At 51.6% G+C, this 18,599-nt stretch overlaps 1 protein-coding gene across 12 annotated transcripts in view; it reads left to right on the top strand.

The window, feature by feature from the left end:
* The window catches only part of LOC144719540 (polyamine-transporting ATPase 13A3-like), an 83,515-nt gene that overhangs the window by 18,611 nt on the left and 46,305 nt on the right, over positions 1–18,599 (top strand). For 11 of the 12 annotated variants that reach the window (XR_013585608.1, XR_013585609.1, XM_078595569.1 and 8 more), the window contains 9 exons: positions 3,848–4,021; positions 4,582–4,737; positions 4,974–5,044; positions 6,997–7,077; positions 8,294–8,363; positions 10,789–10,923; positions 14,732–14,804; positions 16,122–16,253; positions 17,796–17,972. Coding sequence is in view for 10 of the 12 variants with exons in the window: in XM_078595569.1 (XP_078451695.1) it covers positions 3,848–4,021; positions 4,582–4,737; positions 4,974–5,044; positions 6,997–7,077; positions 8,294–8,363; positions 10,789–10,923; positions 14,732–14,804; positions 16,122–16,253; positions 17,796–17,972 (1,069 nt within the window). In the remaining 2 variants the exon portion in view is untranslated. The remainder of the gene's footprint in view (positions 1–3,847; positions 4,022–4,581; positions 4,738–4,973; positions 5,045–6,996; positions 7,078–8,293; positions 8,364–10,788; positions 10,924–14,731; positions 14,805–16,121; positions 16,254–17,795; positions 17,973–18,599) is intronic. The other variant, XM_078595566.1, reaches the window with a different exon arrangement.

Genomic DNA, 18,599 nt, shown 5'->3' with positions numbered 1-18,599 from the left:
ACGTTGTGAGAATTATTTTATTGGTTTATTTTTATTATTTTATTATTTCCCTTCTACGTGACTTTACCGAAAGAACCAAGAAGATGCTCATGTTCCTGCAGGAATCGATGTTCTGGATGTGATGGATGCAGAACCGGCGCACGATCTTGGTTTTACATAGAAATAAACTCGACACTTTTGTTTCTAATACTGTGGCTTTATAGAGTCAGTATATAATAGGTGTACAGCACAGAGAGGACCCAGAGAGGTGGCCTTGCTGTTTGCTCTGAAAGAAAGGCCATTGCTGGAAATGTCACCTGTTGTATACTTTTTTAAGGCCACAGTGTCATTGACGAATTTTTAGACTTTTTGTTGTTGTTTGTGCTTGCGCACCACTGCCAATGCAGCATCGCCAATTAACTCGTTCAGTTTTTAAGTAGGTTTGTAACCGCACGTAAAATAAAAACCTCCGGTTGAAAACTGTTTACCGGTTTTCCGCGCCTAGAGAATTGTCTGGATCAGTGAAGATAACACCGATGCCTCTGGTGAGTGAGAAACAACGGCAGCTGCACGTTGGACTCTAGGTCCCAGGGGTCCACCGGTCGTGTCCCAGGTCAGCCATGACAGCTGAAATAACGGGGAGCACCAGCGCAGCATAACGCGCGGGCACCCAGCGTGCGGAGTAGCCGTCGCCCCAGACGGCACAGGACGGCCACCGGCCATCGCAGAACGAAGCCTTCATGCTGGCACATTGAAGTTCAACGCGTAGGCTTTCGCTGACCAATGTCCATAATAAAAGTTGTAATTTTTTTTGTGTTCGCTTGCGTGAATTTAAATGTGTCATTAACCAGCCACCACCAGACACAGCCAATTAGAAAGGTTTGTCACGTTAACAAAATGTGTCAATTAGTTACTGCTGCAGCACACCAGTGTGTTGGAGAGTAAACCTACGACATTTAGAATTTTAGTTGAATTGTAAATGTTGAAATATTAACTAATTGGCACGTTTTGTTCAGGTGACAAGCCTTACTAATTTGATGTGTGGGGTGGTGGTGGGTTCGCGACACATATTTACGCGATCTAACACGAACAAAATAACTTTTATTATGGCACATTAAAGATAACCAACACTATATCTTACCTTGAATGAGACGCCACTTAATAGTTGGTATAGCACAATAACCATAATAATTAACTTTTTACATGAGCACAATCTGCAGACTCAACACAATCCTAACTTCTAAACAGAGTTAGTGGGTTATCAGGTAATTTCAGGAAACTCTCTTAATTATGTATAAGCATGCATACAAATGTGCTTACTCACTGCATGTGTCGTACCTGGGTGTGCACACTACAAGGGGTGGAAAGTCCTCCACCACCCTGGCAGATAAACTTACAAACAAAATAACAAAGGGGTCATTGGAGTGTCACGTCACGGTGAGGTGTGGGAGAGCTTCTAGTTCCAGCTTACTGGTGGGATGCAGGCAAGCCAGATGAGTCGGATGCCTTTCTGTGACCTCCTGTCCTAGGTGCTGGCTAAAGTGGCCCCTCGGGATAGTCATCTTGTTGGGTGACTTTAATTGCTGAGTTATAAAACTCTCCAGTGTGCGACTGTGGTCGTTCAGAACAGACCATGCAATTTATATCAACGCAATGCCCCATCCACAAATACGAAGGAGACGTCACGGCGATAGACTCTGCTGCTCCTGATATGGTTATCTGGCTTGACCACCTCAATGTGAAATTGTCGTTGTTGCTCTACATCTACATCAGCCACATTGAAGAATACAGTCTGCCTCAGCAGCAGACTATGCTTTCCCACCTGATGACGGACGCTTGTGTTGCGCCCAAAATGTCGTGATTTATTTTATTTTATACCTACGTGACTTTACCGAAAGAACCAAAGAGTAAGAAGAAAGAATGTTTGAGTGGGTCATGGCACAGGCACCTGGACTGGAGTAATCTGAAGGCATGGACTAGATCGGTTCAATAACAATGCTAGGAGGCTGCTAGACTTCTGTGCTGCCCATGGATTTGTAATCGCCAACACGCTGTTCCACCATCGGAGCATCCACACAACATCATGGGTGTATGCCGGATCCAAGCAAGAACATCTGCTGCACTATATAAGGATGGAATAGTGAATGTGGCCCATGTCCTTGACACCAGGACCCACCGTTTGACTGATCTACCTGCTGATCATTGGCTTGTCATCTGTAAGATGCGCCTGCCATTCTTTCACTGTGGTTGCTAGCCATTCACCTGGGACCCATTTCAACCTCATAAGAACCTCGTCTCGGCTAGCTAATGAAAGTTGCAAGTGAAAATGTCACCATCACTTGCAGCTGGGTTTGGCATCATTCCCCCTCTCTTCCTGATGCCGAGGGGAAACAGGTGAGGTTCAGGGCTTTGGCTTATTCAGCTGCTATTGCTGCATTGGGTACACAGTCCAAACCTCCCTTGTAACCCTGGCTAACGGAGGAGGTGTTCTGGCTAGCTGAGAGAAAGCGACAACATCTCACGTCTGAGAATAAGGGGGCTTCCCGAAGCCCTTCGCTCAGAGGTTTACAGAGCCATGCAGCGCTGCAAGGATGAGTGGCTCTTGCGGGTTGCTGAGGAGATGGAAACTGCTTCATTAGTTCACGATCATAAATAACTCGTATATAACTTGCAGCACCACACCTAGTACTGTGGCTATAAGAAAAAGAGTGGTGATACGATATCTGACCCCCAGGAACAGGTCTGCAGGTTTTCTGAGCACATCTGTGAAGTCTTTGTGGAGGGGAAACCCCTCAGCCAAGTTAAGATCATGGGGCTAGGTGGGGTTGACCCTGCTGGGGCTTCCATGCTGGAGGTAGTAGCCACTCCCTGTGAGTGGCTGGCTAATGTGCCATCTGTTGACGAAGTACGAAAAGTAATCCAGAGTCTGAGCTGGGAAAAAGTGCCGTGCAGAGATGGCCTCCCAAGTGAACTGCTGAGGGAGGGTGGCAATTTTGTGCAGGCTGCCCTATGTGACATCATTATAACTGTCAGGATCACAGGACAGGTTCCGCAGAATTGTAAGGATTCCCTGGTGGTCAGTCCCTCATCTTAACCCTTTCCCATTCCGAGACGTCTGGGTTAATTCTATTTATAGAATCATAGCGCTGCTGTTTTTAAAGACATTGTACTCACCGCAGAGAACTGTAGCGACACGACCGCACTCTATGATAGGTGGCGTCAAACTGTACCAGACGCTCTCCCGCATGGCTTTGTGGGAGCCTCTGTACCAATAAAGTGATTTTATTTCTTATTCCAATTTTGTTCCAATAACGTGCGTGTACGTGATTGGATTGGGACCAGAAACAAAACAAATTATTTCCACGGGTACGTCATCAGAATGGGAAAGAGTTCAGAACGGGGTGCACACAGATTGTTACATCATTCTGAGCTTCTTGGTTCTTTCGGTAAAGTCACGTAGAAGGGAAATAATAAAATAATAAAAATAAAATGTAATAAAATACAATTCTCACGACGTTTCGGCCACAACGCAAGCAGCCGTCCTCAGGTGAAGAACAGGGCTGTCGGAAAGACAGCTGTATTTTATTATGTTTTATTTTTATTATTTTATTATTTCCCTTCGACGTGACTTGACCGAAAGAACCAAGAAGATGAATCCCTGCAGTCACGAAAGCTTTAAATCGAAATCATTCCGAGCATTACAATTGCAGTCATGATCCGGGTGGCTGCTGGATTCAAAGCCGTGATTGCGTGAACGCTAGGCCGTGTTACCGCCCTTCAAGCAGCGGTGGATCGATGTTGGTTGACGTCGCCCCCCCCCGCGTTAACGCGCACGCGCGTGTGTGTGTGTGCGCGTGTGAATGCGCAGGAAGTGCACGCCTTCCGCTGGTGCGCGTGGAAGCTCGTGCTGGTGGGGGTCGGCGCCGTGTGCACGGGCGGCCTGCTACTCCTTGCGCTCTACTGGCTGCCGCGCTGGAACGTGCGGGCGACGTGCTCGCGCTGCTCGCTGCTGCAAGCGAGCATCCTGCTGCTGCGCACAACGGTACGCAAACACGTGTGCAGGTTTGCGTATACGGGCGTGTACAAAGACAAAGATCCCCCGTACAGCCTTGACATACTTTTGGGGCAGGTGCTGTTAGCGAGCACCTATGGAAGGCCGGCAACGGCACACGAGGGGGTGGGTGGCCAGCACCACGCCCGACCGCCTTTGTCTCCCCGGTGGCGATGTTTTTACACGCTGTAGCAGGTACTCCATTAAGGCCGAGTCGACCTACGGGCGGCGTGTACATGCACACATGCAGGCGTGCTCGCTCACAAACACATACTTGCGCTGTTGCTGTGTGCGAGCATATTGCTACTGTGCGCCACAGTATTTGTGCGTGTGGGTGCACGTAGGTCTCGCACACATGCGGCATGCAGGCACACACACAGGTATGTACACAGGTGTGTGTATATACACGCAAGAATGTACGCACGCACGCACGCAGGTATGTACCCACATACATCTGCTGTACCCACGACAGCACATGAGCATATTGCTGAATGTGCACGCACGAGGGTGACGGTGTATGCGTGCACGTGCTTGTGTGTGCGCGTGCGCAGGACGAATTCAGTATCTGGTACCGCGTCAAAGTGCGTCACATGGTCAGCTCCTCCACCAATCAGAAGCCGCTGTCCATGGGGGCAGATGAGACCGATGACATCATTCGTCTGCTGAGCCCAACATCGTCGTCGGCATCCGCGGAGCACGAGCACAGCGTGAGCTCCAGCCCTGCCTGCCGCTCGCCCCCCACTCGCCCCCCACTCGCCCCCCACTCGCCCCCCACTCGCCCCCCACTCGCCCCCCACTCGCCCCCCACTCGCCCCCCACTCGCCCCCCACTCGCCCCCCCACTCTCCAGGCGCTCGCCAGCCGCTCGCCTGCCGTTTGCCCGCCGCTAGCCCGCCGCTAGCCCGCCGCTCACGAACCCTTGCGTGTGTGCGTGCCCACCACAGGTCCGCTACTTTGCACACCATTTCGTCAAGTACCTTTGGGATCCCATGAATTACAAGTTCATCCGCCTCAGGTGTGTACAGCAGTCGTGCACGCAGACATACCAACAACCAACCACGTACATACGCGTGTGTGTGTTTATGTATGCACACTATGACGGCTATACAGAGGATCTTTGTCTTTTTATACGCAAAGAAAGAGCTCCCATATATAGCGATGAGTAGACTTGCGGCAAGCGCTGTCAGCGAGCGGCTATGAAGGCTGGCACAGCACACAAGGGGGTGTGTAACTAGCACCACCATGCCTGGCCACCTTTGTCTCCCTGTGGCAGACATTTAATCACCACACGAGGTAATCTGTTAAGTCGACCTAGGGAAGGCGCAGGACCGGTTCAGATATGGTTCCTAATGCGGTGCGGGATCGTAATGCGGTGCGCTTGGCGCTGCACACCATTACCCAACTGTGCACGCCCATACATGTGCACGCCCAATAATACACACGTGCATGCATAAGCACACACAACTGCCATTTATCTACACACATCCAAACACTTGCATGCATGCACTCTCTCTGATAGTCACACATGCTCACAACAAAGACAAAGATCCCCCGTATAGCCTTAATAAACTGTTGGGAAAAGTGCTGTTAGTGAGCATCTATGAAGGCCGGCATGGCATGCAAGGTGGTGCGTGGCCAACGCCATGCCCGACCGCCTTTGTCTCCCTAGTGGCGATGTTTACACACCGCACCGGGAACTCATTTGTTGACCTCGGGGAGGCCCAGGACCGGTTTAGATAATCGTCACTTGTGTTGGCCGAGAGCGGGAAGCAAGGTTGGGTAGTTGTGTTCGTAGCACAGCACGCTAACTACTATACTACCGCTACCCATATGCTCACAGCAGTCACGCAGTCACACATACAAACACCTTCACAGTCACACAAAACAACAATAACAACCACCATTCACTACGAAGTGGCGGCTATGTGCGGCTATGTGCGGTTTCAGGCCACGTGAAGCGTCACATGCCCACTTAGTGACAGTCACACGCAGTCAGTCACACGTGCTTAATCACAGGCCAGCAGTAAAAAGTGCTACTATTATAGCCGAGTTCATCTGCTGTAAACTTGAATGAATTTCTTGCTTTGTGTTAAGAGGTTAATCGTCGTCACGAATAACATTGCTGACTGGTAAGTTGCCGTGTATCTGTTTTCTTAATTGATGAATGGGTGTGCTATTTAGATTGTTAATTAACGAGCTGCTCCGTCGGTTGCCTTATTTGACGGGCGGACCGGTTGTTTTGTCCTCTTCTACGCACGTTTTGTTACGAGCGGCTTCTGAACAAACAAACGCTTCCGCGGTCGCCCTCTCCCCCCCACACCGAGTGTTTTGTTGTCGTCCTCGGCCGCCCCCTCTCCCCCCCACCGAGTGTTTTGTTGTCGTCCTCGGCCGCCCCCTCTCCCCTCCACCGAGTGTTTTGTTGTCGTCCTCGGCCGCCCTCTCTCCCCCCCACCGAGTGTTTTGTTGTCGTCCTCGTCGCCCTCTCTCCCCCCCACCGAGTGTTTTGTTGTCGTCCTCGTCGCCCTCTCTCCCCCCCACCGAGTGTTTTGTTGTCGTCCTCGGCCGCCCTCTCTCCCCCCCACCGAGTGTTTTGTTGTCGTCCTCGGCCGCCCTCTCTCCCCCCCACCGAGTGTTTTGTTGTCGTCCTCGTCGCCCTCTCTCCCCCCCACCGAGTGTTTTGTTGTCGTCCTCGGCCGCCCTCTCTCCCCCCCACCGAGTGTTTTGTTGTCGTCCTCGTCGCCCTCTCTCCCCCCCACCGAGTGTTTTGTTGTCGTCCTCGGCCGCCCTCTCTCCCCCCCACCAAGTGTTTTGTTGTCGTCCTCGTCGCCCTCTCTCCCCCACACCGAGTGTTTTGTTGTCGTCCTCGGCCGCCCTCTCTCCCCCACACCGAGTGTTTCGTTGTCGTCCTCGGCCGCCCTCTCTCCCCCACACCGAGTGTTTTGTTGTCGTCCTCGTCGCCTCTGCCAGGGGTCTGGAGGAGGCGGTTCCTCTGGCGGCGTTTTACTCGACCCGCTCGCACGGCCTCCATGAGGAAGCGCAGCAGTACCTGTACGTACGCCGGCACACACACACTAAGACAAAGATCTCCCATGTAGCCTTCATATACTGTTGAGGCAGGTGCTGTTAGCGAGGCCGGCAACGGCAAACGAGGGGGTGGGTGGCCAGCACCACGCTCGGCTGCCATTTGTCTCCCGAGTGGCGATGTTTACACACCGTACCAGGTACTCATTTGAGGCTGAGTCGACCTAGGGGAGGCCCAGGACTGATTCAGATCGTCATCACTGGTGTTCGCCGTGAGCGGGAATCGAACTCGGGCCGCCAGGTTTGTAGCGCTGCGCGCTAACCACTACACTACCGCTCCCCACACACCAAGAGACCCCCCCCCCCCCGTGTAGCCTGAACTGCCTGTTGGGGAAAGTGCTGTTAGCGAGCACTTATGAAGGACGGCACGGTACACGCACATCTACGCACACACTCGTACACAGTGGGTGGGGATAGGCTGATATGCAATGGCACGCCATACGAAATGCGTTTACTGACACTTTTCAGATCGGTTTCCCTAATCCTGCACCATGATGTTTTTGTATAAGGGGAAACGGCGGTGAACATAGGCTGTGGCACAAAGAGCCCACATGTATATGCTCACATAAGAAGCTACGATCTCCCTCGTACCAGTCGAGGAAGTTATCATCTTGCTATTGCGGCACGTCAATGATGTGGGTGTAAGAAGCATCAAATTCTCGCTGTCTGCTTCACATTCAACGACGAAGATCTCCTGCCGCAATTCGAAACAGTCCAAATTTTGGTCAAATAAAAAAAATGCCTCGGTTGAGATTCCACGTAGCTAGATTGCTCGCCCCCTACGGTGCAACTACCCTCCTTGGCGAAAGCTTTGCTCTAGAGCAGTGGTTCTTCACCTTTGCTGCAGCCTTGCACCCGTTTGGTTCTCAATCGTAAAAAAAAATTGAATGTTAAACAAGACATAGGTTTGGTGAAACAAAGTAGTTGTACTTACGTGCCCATGCTTAATTTGTCTTTCGATAATTTACATTCTAAAAAAAATCTGGCCATGTCTCGCACCCCCCATCAAGGGCATCTCGCACTCCCAGGGGGCGCGTGCACCCTAGGTTAAGAACCACTGCTCTATAGCAATGGAGCGTGCAAAATCGTCGTTAATTGCTATCGTGTCTGTGTGTGCGCGTGCTCGTGTGCGTGTGTGTGTGTACGTGTGCTCGTGTGTGTGCGCGTGCTCGTGTGCGTGCAGGCGCACGTTTTACGAGGAGAACCAGATCGCCGTCAAGGTGCCGTCTCACCTCAAGCTGCTCTTCAAAGAGGTGCGCGGCCAATGGGCTACGGCAGCAGCAGGCGCAGCAGCAGGCGCAGCAGCAGGCGCAGCAGCAGCAGGCGCAGGAGCAGGCGCAGCAGGCGGAGCAGGCGCAGAAGCAGCAGCAGGCGCAGTAGCAGCTGTAGCAGTCGCAGCAGTAGGCGCAGGAGCAGCAGCAGCAGGCGCAATAGCAGCAGCAGCAGCGCAGTAGCAGCAGTAGCAGCAGCAAGCACAGTAGCAGTAGCAGCAGCAGCAGTAGGAGCAGGCACAGGCACAGCAGCAGGCACAGCAGCAGGCACAGCAGCAGGCCTTCTCGGTGTAAGTCGAGCATAGCATCGCCTCGTACGGTGATACCAATTGTCAGCCACAAGCCCCGTCTCCGTTCTGTAAGATGTGGGTGCTGTGCAGGCTGCATGGGCAGGCTAGGGATGTTTCTCTGCGCCATGAGACGACTCTTAAGGGCCCCTCACCTCTTGTCGGGAAGACGGCCACTGGAACTCCTGCTCGTCCTCGGGACGCAAGGAGAAACGTCCCTCTCCTGCCCTACGCGCACCCCTTCGCCTACCTCGTACGAAATGAGACTGGGCTTGGGGATGACAACAAATAACTCGGTATGTGAAGAGGCTGTTGTGTTGACGCCTTGCTGCGTGGAAAAGCTGCGAAGAGGGGTTATGTGTAAGCTGCTACATCGTTGGTACCTCGTTTGGCACAGACTGTTGTGTTTATTGCTGCGCTGTTGTGTTCCGGGTTTGATGTTCGCTCCCTCGTGGTGCACGTGAGTACATGGGAGAAGAGGCTCCTGGTCTTGGGTGTCCCGGTGGCGAGAGATGTTAACTACCTCTCCCGGTATACAGGAGGGTCATGGGTTCGATCCCGACCTTGACGCCCGTATATTTAGAGTTTGCGTGTTCTCCCCGTGGTCGCGTGGATTTTTCTCCGGGTCCTCCTCTTTTTCCCTCAAACATTTATAAACAACGTGTGTTCAGAGTTTTTGGCTCTGATATATTTACACGTGAAGAGCCACTTGGTTGAGCTATCATTTGTGACCAGGTCGCTTCTAGAAAACACATTCCTGCGGAAGGAGCTGGTAGGAACGTTGGGTTGCTCGGTCAATGGCCAGGGTCAACGGCGGCGTGGTGTATTCAGTAAACATGGCCGACTTTGAGGGCGGGCACAAGCCGGCGTGAGCAGGTTAAACGTTGAGTTTTATAAGGGCACCACGAGGTGACCAGCCCCAACCCGTCCCACCCCCCACCCAGCCCCACCCTCCCCACCCAGTCCCTCCCCACCCAGTCCCTCCCCACCCAGCCCCTCCCCACCCTCCCCACCCAGCCCCTCCCCACCCTCCCCTCTCCACCCAGCCCCACCCCTCCCATTTTTGGATGCACGACGGACGGACACAATTATCTCCTGTGGGCTGGTGTAACCAGGAGGTTCCTACCAGTAAAATATCTGTATAGCCTTACCTGGTAAAATGAACATCGTTTAGTCAAGAGTTTAGGCTCGTGTGAAATCTCCAGACGTGCATGCATCTCGCCCATCACCTCTGCAACCCGTTCCACCGCGTGGCAATGATGGCAACATTAAATGTCTTTTGAGGTGGCATTTCCACATAGGCCGGACAAAGTCTCGCCACGACTTGCATTACGTCTCATCCCTGCACACATTGAAAGGAGGGCACCCCCAGTGGCAGTTGTCCCTGTGAGCAAAATGCGACTCGGCACCTGTCCTGAGAACGGGCGTTAGTCTGCCAGTAGCGGGTAATTATTTCTGCGTGTAATTGCAATGTACTCATTTGCGGTGTAAGTTTGAATTTGGCAAATGCACAAAGGTGGATTTTTCTGCAGCTGCCCTCCGATGACAAAGTAGCCCAGAATGCAGCCCACCTCGCCCATTTAGTGACTGGTGGCCGCACGCCCAAGCACCGTCCAGGCTAAAGCCTGCTCAGCTTCTGAGACGAGACCAGATCGGGTGAATTCTGGGTAATTTGGTCGTAGGTTTCTATCCACATCGAAACATATGAAAGCAATGTCAGGCTAAGTGACTTTTGACTTGTTTTTTTTTAAGTGCTTTGTTTTATAATGTACATGAATGAATGTGATGTGTTATTCACACGCTTCATCCGTCCTGTATCCTCTTTGTATCTTTGTCCCCCCACTACCTGTGTTCTCCTTTCTGTGTGTGCCGATTTGTCACTCTCTCTTCCCATTCCTTCTCTTGTGTGTTGTGTGTGTTCATTTGTCCCCATGTGACCCCGTGTGTCACTGTGCCCCTGTGTGTCCCCGTGTTCTGTCTATTCTCCCTGCGTTGTCCTCGTGTTCCTCCCTTGATGCCTCTGTGTGTTCCCCCCATGCCCCCCTCGTATGCCCCTCGTATCCCTACCATGTCCCCCCCCTGTGTGTGCCCGCGTGCTCCCCCCGCGTGTCCCTGTACAGGTGCTGAACCCGTTCTACATCTTCCAGGCGTTCAGCGTGGCGCTGTGGATGTCGGACGAGTACTACTATTACGCCTCGGCCATTGTTATCATGTCCTTTATCTCCATCGGCACCTCGCTGTACTCCATCCGAAAGGTGAGCAACCCCCTCCCCTATCTCAACTCCTCACTCCCCCGCCCCCCCCCCCCCTCCCTAAACCGTACATACAAAGCCGAAGAGAGAGAGAAGTAAGATATGGAAGAGACGGGGAAACAGAGAGGGAGAGAGAGCGATTGAGAGAGAGGTGCAGAGAATCAGAAAGAGATACGGGGAGATACACTGACACAGAGAGAAGCACACACACACGAAAAGAGAGAAAGACGGCGAGATTGACAGGGAGGAAGGAGACGTAGATATAGGGAGAAAGACACGGAGATATATGGAGGGAGACGGAGAGACCTTTGAGAGAGATGGGGAAGCACCATCTCTGGGGATGCCCCATCTCTGGTGAGTTGCTTTGGGGGCGAGGCGGCTGGGCACATGTCAAGCCGGTGTCGCCACCGTCCCATTATTTGTTTGCCCCGTGCTGTCCTCAAAGGGTGCTCGTTGACCGCAGATGCCCTGAACACTCTGCGAGCCTAAAATGGGGGGGGCATAGCGCATGTTTATGTCTGGGGTAGGGGGATAGTGTAGCGGTGTTAGCGAGCTGCGCTGCGAACCCGGCGACCCGAGTTCGATTCCCGCTCGCGGCCAACACCAGTGACGATTATCTGAACCGGTCCTGGGCCTCCCCTAGGTTGACTCAGCCTCAGTACCTGTGTAAACATTGCCACTAGGGAGACAAAGGCGGCCGGGCGTGGCACTGGCCACCCAACACTTTGCGTGCCATGCCGGCCTTCATAGGTGCTCACTAACAGCACTTGCTCCAAAAGTTTGTTAAGGCTACACGGGGGGGAATCTTTGTCTTTGTTTATGTCTGCAAGGTGCATGGGTAAGAATGAGCACACAGTGGGTGTTCGTCGTGCGTCCGTTTGCTTAATAATTAATTTCGACTGTATTTTTCATGACCTATTTCACGGGCAAAAGCATAACTTGTTAATTATTAATAACAATGGGTGTTGTACCATAACATTTGAAAAACTGTGCCACGGTGTCTCTTCCGACCGCTATAATATCATTGTCTGGATTTTTCCAATCCATTCTTTGAAGTGAGTGGAAACTTTACAAACGTGCAATAAGGACCACTGCACTTTTTCTCCACTGCTGCTGCTGTTCACAATAAAATTGATTTGTGTTTCACGCCGGGTCGTCTCGGAGCGCTTTGTGCGCGCGATAAGTAACTCGCATCTCATCTCGACACAATCGAAGGGCAGAAGTCGGCTCGGCACCTACAAGTGGGCATGATTCTGTCGGCAAGGGGCGAAGATTGCTGCTGTGTGTCATCCCAATTGAGTAGTTTTGCGAGTGCATTTTAAAGTTTGGCAATTTTGGACCGTGACACCGGGCACCCACTACCCTGCTCGCTTAAAATAATGCCAGGGGATCTTTAAAGTCCAATGTGAAACAAATGGGGCACAGTAGTAGCAGTAGTATTTCTAGTCGTAATACACACCGCAGTAATCACCAGGGCGGCCTGTTGGATTTGAACCGTGGACCTCTGCTAAAAGTGTGCAAATGCTCCACTGCTGGGCCGTGTCAACTGCCCCCAAGCTAACGGTCGGAACTAATGAGCAGAATAAACAAGACAGAATGATGCAGACAGTACAGCAGAAACGCATAATGCAGTGTAGTAGGGACAGACGGCCCAGGTGAGACACACAAGGTAGCTTTTAAAGCACAGACGATACAGACGATACAGGTGAGAGACGCACAAGGCGGTGTAGAGGGACAGACGGTACAGGTGAGACACAAGGCGGTGTAGAGGGACAGACGGTACAGGTGAGACAGCACAGACGTGGCAGAGTGAGGCAGAAAGTATAAAAAAGGATGGACAATACAGAAGAGTCATGTAGGTAAAAAATAAAATAAATAAAAATGAAAACAACTAAATTAAATCACGAAGTTTCGGAAGAAACACAAGCGGTTCCACCTGAAGACGGAGGCTTGTGTTGCTTCCGAAACGTCGTGATTTAATTGAGTTGTTTTCATTTTAATTTACTTTATTTTTCACCTACGTGACTTTACCGAAAACAACAAAAGTATGGATCCTTGCAGTCACGAAAACTTCAAATCTAGAATTTATACAGAAGAGACCGAGCAAACAAGATGCTGCAGACCTGTCAGTACAGATATGACACAGGACAAGCGAGGCAGTACAACCAAGACAAAAAAAGTAATCGCATCACCACCCTGAAATCGCAGCAATCCATTGGATGGGATTGGAGAGGGAAGAAAGGTTGTCAGATGTGGGATGTGTGGGGAGAGGGGGTGGGGAGGTAATTCCACCATAGATGACTATTAATAGCAAAGCAACTTTAGCAGGACTTGAACCCTTAACTTTGAAGTGGCTCGCCATTGAGCGGAGCTGCCCCCAGACCTTGACACCGCCCACTTATTGCTGCTGTTGTTGCTGAGAGGGAGAGAGAACAGCTGATGGAGAGATCTCGGCTCCAAAGTTCGCCGTTTGTCCCGAAGCAAGCACATTTTTTCTCTCTCCTCCGTTATCAGTTTTGCGTCAGTGGCAGCCAGCGCTGACCAGTCTGAGCGGCCGTAAGCCAGCAGAACGTAGCAGGGCGTTGGTTATATTTTTTTCTAATTGCATTGTATTTTAAAGGAGCCCAAAGGGTCAATTAGCTGTCGTGCCTGGAAAATATGACCGCCATGTGTCAGTCTCGTGCTGTCACGAAAACTACGAGACCCCCCCCCCCCTAAAAACATCCGTTTTAAGTCGACACACGAAAGACAAAACCGTGCAATATGCATGGAATTCTGTCATGCTTTCTAACATTCGTTTGAGCATTTTAGAGAGCTGTGCGCAGGTTGACGATGTGATTCAAACTTAAGAAAAGTCAGTGGGCTTGTGCATGGCTAGAAGGGATGAGAATAATGTTTAGTTTTATTGAGTGTCGTTCATGCAAATTGCATCCCACAACCGCCGAGCAGCTACGGATGAGCTGGAAGGCAGAGAGGCCATGAACCGAATGCAACAATTGCCCAGGCTCTGCAGTCCTCTACATTTTAAGATGTTTTCAGCTAATTATTGAGTGTTTATACACACACACGAGAGGCAACTGGAACGCCTGGAGAAAACTCATGCAAGGGGGTTGCAACATTGTATCCAATACAGAAGGCACATTTCATATTAGTGCACACTTTGCTATCCTGCTGTCTGATAAACCAGGGTATAGCAAAATAGCAAGCTCAATGCACTCGGGAAGAGAGTATCGCAGCATTTATGCGGTCCACCAACCCTTGCCGCCACAGTGCTGGGTTACAGGCCACTTGCACAGCCACCACCACCGAGTATCTGAACCGGTCCTAGGCTTCCCTGAAGTCGACTCAGCCTTAAATGAGTACCTAGTGCGGTGTGTAAACAACATCAGTACCGTACTGGATTGAGGCAAAGGTCGTTGGACGTGATGCTGGCCACCCTCAATAGGTGCTCGCTATATGCCTATGTGTATGTATGTGTAATGTGTGTGTGTGAGGAGTGGTAGTGTGTAGTGGTTAGCACACTGCGCTACGAACCCGGCGACCCGAGTTCGATTCCCGCTCACAGCCAACACCAGTGAGAATTATCTGAGCCGGTCCTGGGCCTCCTCTAGGTTGATTCAGCCTCAAACGAGTTTCTTGGTGCGATGTGTAAACATCGCCACTAGGGAGACGAAGGCGGCCGGGCGTGGTGTTGGCCAACCACCCCATCGTACGCTGTGTCGGCCTACAATGATTCCTCGCTAACAGCACTCGCCCCAACAGTCTGTTAAGGCTATACGGAGGGTCTTTGTGTGTGTGTGTGTGTGAGCAGCAATACTTGATGCTCCATGACATGGTCGAAGCTCACAACGTGGTCGGGGTGGTCGTCTGCCGCCCAGGGAAAGGTAAGCATCCCCGTGTGTGTTGCTGTGGTGTTGGCTCTGCACGTGGCCCATAGTCCAGCACTCTGGAGGCAGTGACGGTTGGTGGATCACCGCACAAATATTGTGAAACTCCTTTCCTGCGGGCGTCCAGGAGGTACTATAGCCTGGCTCGCCATGATAAGGTGGTTCATTAAATGCAGACTATACCTGTTGTATCGGTATGGAATCAAGTGTTGTACCCTCGCATGTGTGGGGTTTCTCCGGGTACTCCTCCCACACGTAAAAAAAAGACTCGCTCCTCCGTGTGTGACGGATTGTGCCGTGTTGTGAAATGCAGTTTGCATGAATGGTACTGCTTATACTTATTGTATATATGATTGTATAGTGCCTTGGTCCAAGGCGCTTTAAAATTGTACATTAGATGAAAGTGATTCAAATAAAGAGTGGGATTATTAATGAAAGTGGTGTTGTAGTTATGGTGACAGGAGGACAGGTGGAAGTTGGTAAGAAGGGGTTGGGGTAGGGTTAAGGGTAGTGATAGGGGTTGGAGTATGCCTGGTCGTAGCTGTGAACGGGGCAGGGAGTAGCAGTAGGATGGGCTCGGAGAGAAGAGATGAGGGTTTGTTTTAAGGAAGGATCAGAAACGGGTTATTGTGAAGATGATTGTTTTACGTGCAGTGGGAGTTGGTTCCAGTGACGGGTAGCGAGAAGGGAAAAGGATTGAAAGCGAGACTGGGCGCAGGACGAGGGAGGCACACAGAGAGGGACGGTAGAGACTTGAGACCAGAGAGGGATGGGATGGGACAGTGTGGCAAGACACGAGAGATGGGGAAGACACTTTACGGGGATAGAGCTTTGTTTACCCCCCGCGCGTGAGGAGCGGGTTTTCTCCCGGTGCTCGGTTTCCTCCCACGTGTATAATAAACACAGCTTGTCATTACTGGGCTGAAACCTTCTTAAGATAAATACCCAATGTAGCAGCGGCAGCAGGAGCTTCCTGAAAAAGAGTCGTACGACTCCGTGTGGCTCTCCTGGATGAATTAGTGAATTAATTAAACAACTAAATTATTAGGAGCTTGCTAACAGCACTTGCTCCAACAGTCTAATAAAGGCTATAGGGGAAACTTAGTTTTTTTTTGCCCCCGGTATGTAAGTGTGTATGTGTCTCAAATGTGCATCTGTGTCTCTCTGTTTGTAATTCTATGATTGTCTCTGTATCTGTGCGTCTCAGTGTGCTTATGTCTCTGCATGTATCTGTGTCTCGAGTGCGAGTGTGTATTAGTATCTGTGTACGTCCGTGTGTGTGTGCGCTCATCTCTCTGTCCTCACTTCACCCAGACCCGGAGTCGATCCTGTCCACGGAGTTGGTTCCGGGAGATGTGATGGTGATCCCGCCCGGTGGGACCATCATGCCATGCGACGGAGCTCTCATTAGCGGAAGCTGCATCGTTAACGAGAGCATGCTCACAGGTCAGCTAGCGAGTCGCTCGCTCACTTACTTGCTCACTCACTTGCTCACTCACTCTCTCGCTTACGTGCTCACGCAGTCCCCCAATCATTCAGCCGATCGTTTAGTCACTCAGTTATTCATTCACATGGCTTGGCAATCATTCAGGTCGGTTTGTCAGTAAACGATCAGCCAGTCCGTAAATAAAGACAGTCATTCACCTTAGCTAGTGACTTAGTGAGTGAGCTGTTCAGTATGTGCAGTTATATAATCATTAGCTCTCTCGCTCAATAAATAAGTCAGGGTATCTGTCAATCACTCAACCAGTTAGTCAGTCAATGGATCAGTCGACAATAAGCCAGTGAGTGAGCGAGTCCGTAAGATAATCAGTGGGTCTCTAGCTCTATTAGTAATACAGTCAATAAATAAGTCAGGATATCTGTCAATCACTCAACCAGTTTGTCAGTCACTGGATCAGTCGACAATAAGCCAGTGAGTGAGCGAGTCAGTCCGTAAGATAATCAGTGGGTCTCTAGCTCTATCAGTAATACAGTCAATAAATAAGTCAGGATATCTGTCAATCACTCAACCAGTTAGTCAGTCACTGGATCAGTCGACAATAAGCCAGTGAGTCAGTCTATCAGGAATCCATTCAGTCTCACAGCTGCTTCCTTCTCACTTCTCTGGGCTCTTTCCAGGGACTCACGGTAACTCTTATAACCATGCCCGTGTCTCATCTTCACCACCCTGTTTCAAAGCGAGGCTCGTCAGCTCGCTGCGCTTGAGAACCTCGGTGTCAACTCGGATTCGCGCTCAGAATCTCAGCGGTGTGGGCTCAATTTTAATCGCAAGACCGTCATGAACCCCACTGTGAGACATCCAAACCGAGGGCTTGAACCTAGCCTCTCAATGGCGCTGGTTCAGTGCTCTCATCATGGCTCTTACGAACAAAAGTAGCTTGTATATAAGTAGCGTCCAAATGACGCGACTTCGTGAAGGGCGATCGACATGGGATGCGGGGCAGGGAAGCACAGGAGATGGGAGGGAGTAAGAACAGCGCTGTGGCGCAGCTTGGAACGAAGGAACAGGCGCCCAGCACCACCAAAGAACCCCAGGGGCAGCGAGTGCACCAGCAACGAGCTATGGTTCTTATTCTGTTCATGAATAGTGAGACCTATTTAGCTTCAAGTTGTTAAGCTCAGGCATCTTTTACGTTCTGACTCGGTGTCTTTGTGCTTCTTTATCATCATCATCATCATCACAACCACTACCACCACCATCACAACCACCACCACCATCATCACAACCACCATCACAACCACCACCATCATCATCACAACCACTACCACCATCATCACAATCACTACCACCACCATCATCATCACAACCACTACCACCATCATCATCACAACCACTACCACCATCATCATCACAACAACTACCACCACCATCATCACAACAACTACCACCACCATCATCATCACAACCACTACCACCATCATCATCACAACCACCACCACCATCATTACCTTGATCACAACCACCGTGGTCGTCTCCGCTGGCAGGCGAGAGCGTCCCCGTCACCAAGACGAGCTTGCCGCGCCCGGCGAGCGACGCGACGGGGCAGGACGAGTTCTTCGACGCGGAAGCGCACAAGCGGCACGTGGTCTTCTGCGGCACGCACGTGGTGCAGACGCGCTTCTACAGCGGGGAGAGCGTGCGGGTCGTCGTCGTACGCACAGGCACGAGACAGACACACGACACTGCCATTACCCCGCCACTACCGCCTCTACCGCTACCACCCTCTACTACTACTGCGACCGGATCTACCACTACCGCCCCTACCGCCCCTACCACTACCTCCCTCGACCGCTCCGCTACCGCCCCTACCACTACCGCCCAGAGGTCGCAAACGGGTTTTGATTCCTTACCCGTAGCCGTACCCGGCCGCACCAGGGTCGCAAATGGGTACCCGTACCCGGCCGGGTACGGGTAGCCGGGTATCGGGTAGGGTACGGGTATCGGGTACCCGGTTGCGACCTCTGCTACCGCCCCTACCACTACCGCTTCTACCGCTACCGCCCCTACCACTACCGCCCTCTACCACTACCGCTTCTACCGCTACCGGCCTCTACCGCTACCTCTACCCCTGCCTCCTTCTACCGCTCCCTCTACCGCTATCGCCTCAACCACCTTTGCTGCTACCTCCCTTACACCGCTAACTCCCTCTACCGCAACCGCTCCTGCCGCTACCCGCCCTCTACTGCTACCGCTTCTACCGCTCATACCACTACCGCCCTCTACCGCAACCGCTCCTGCCGCTTCTACCGCTACCGCCCTCTACCGCTACCGCCCTCTACCGCTACTGC

This window comes from Lampetra planeri, chromosome 6, assembly GCF_965212315.1.
Source record: "Lampetra planeri chromosome 6, kcLamPlan1.2.h2, whole genome shotgun sequence".
In the NCBI taxonomy this organism is placed as follows: Eukaryota; Metazoa; Chordata; class Hyperoartia; order Petromyzontiformes; family Petromyzontidae; genus Lampetra; species Lampetra planeri.
The sequence above is the reverse complement of the archived record's forward strand: the minus strand, read 5'-3'. Positions and strand labels throughout refer to the sequence as shown.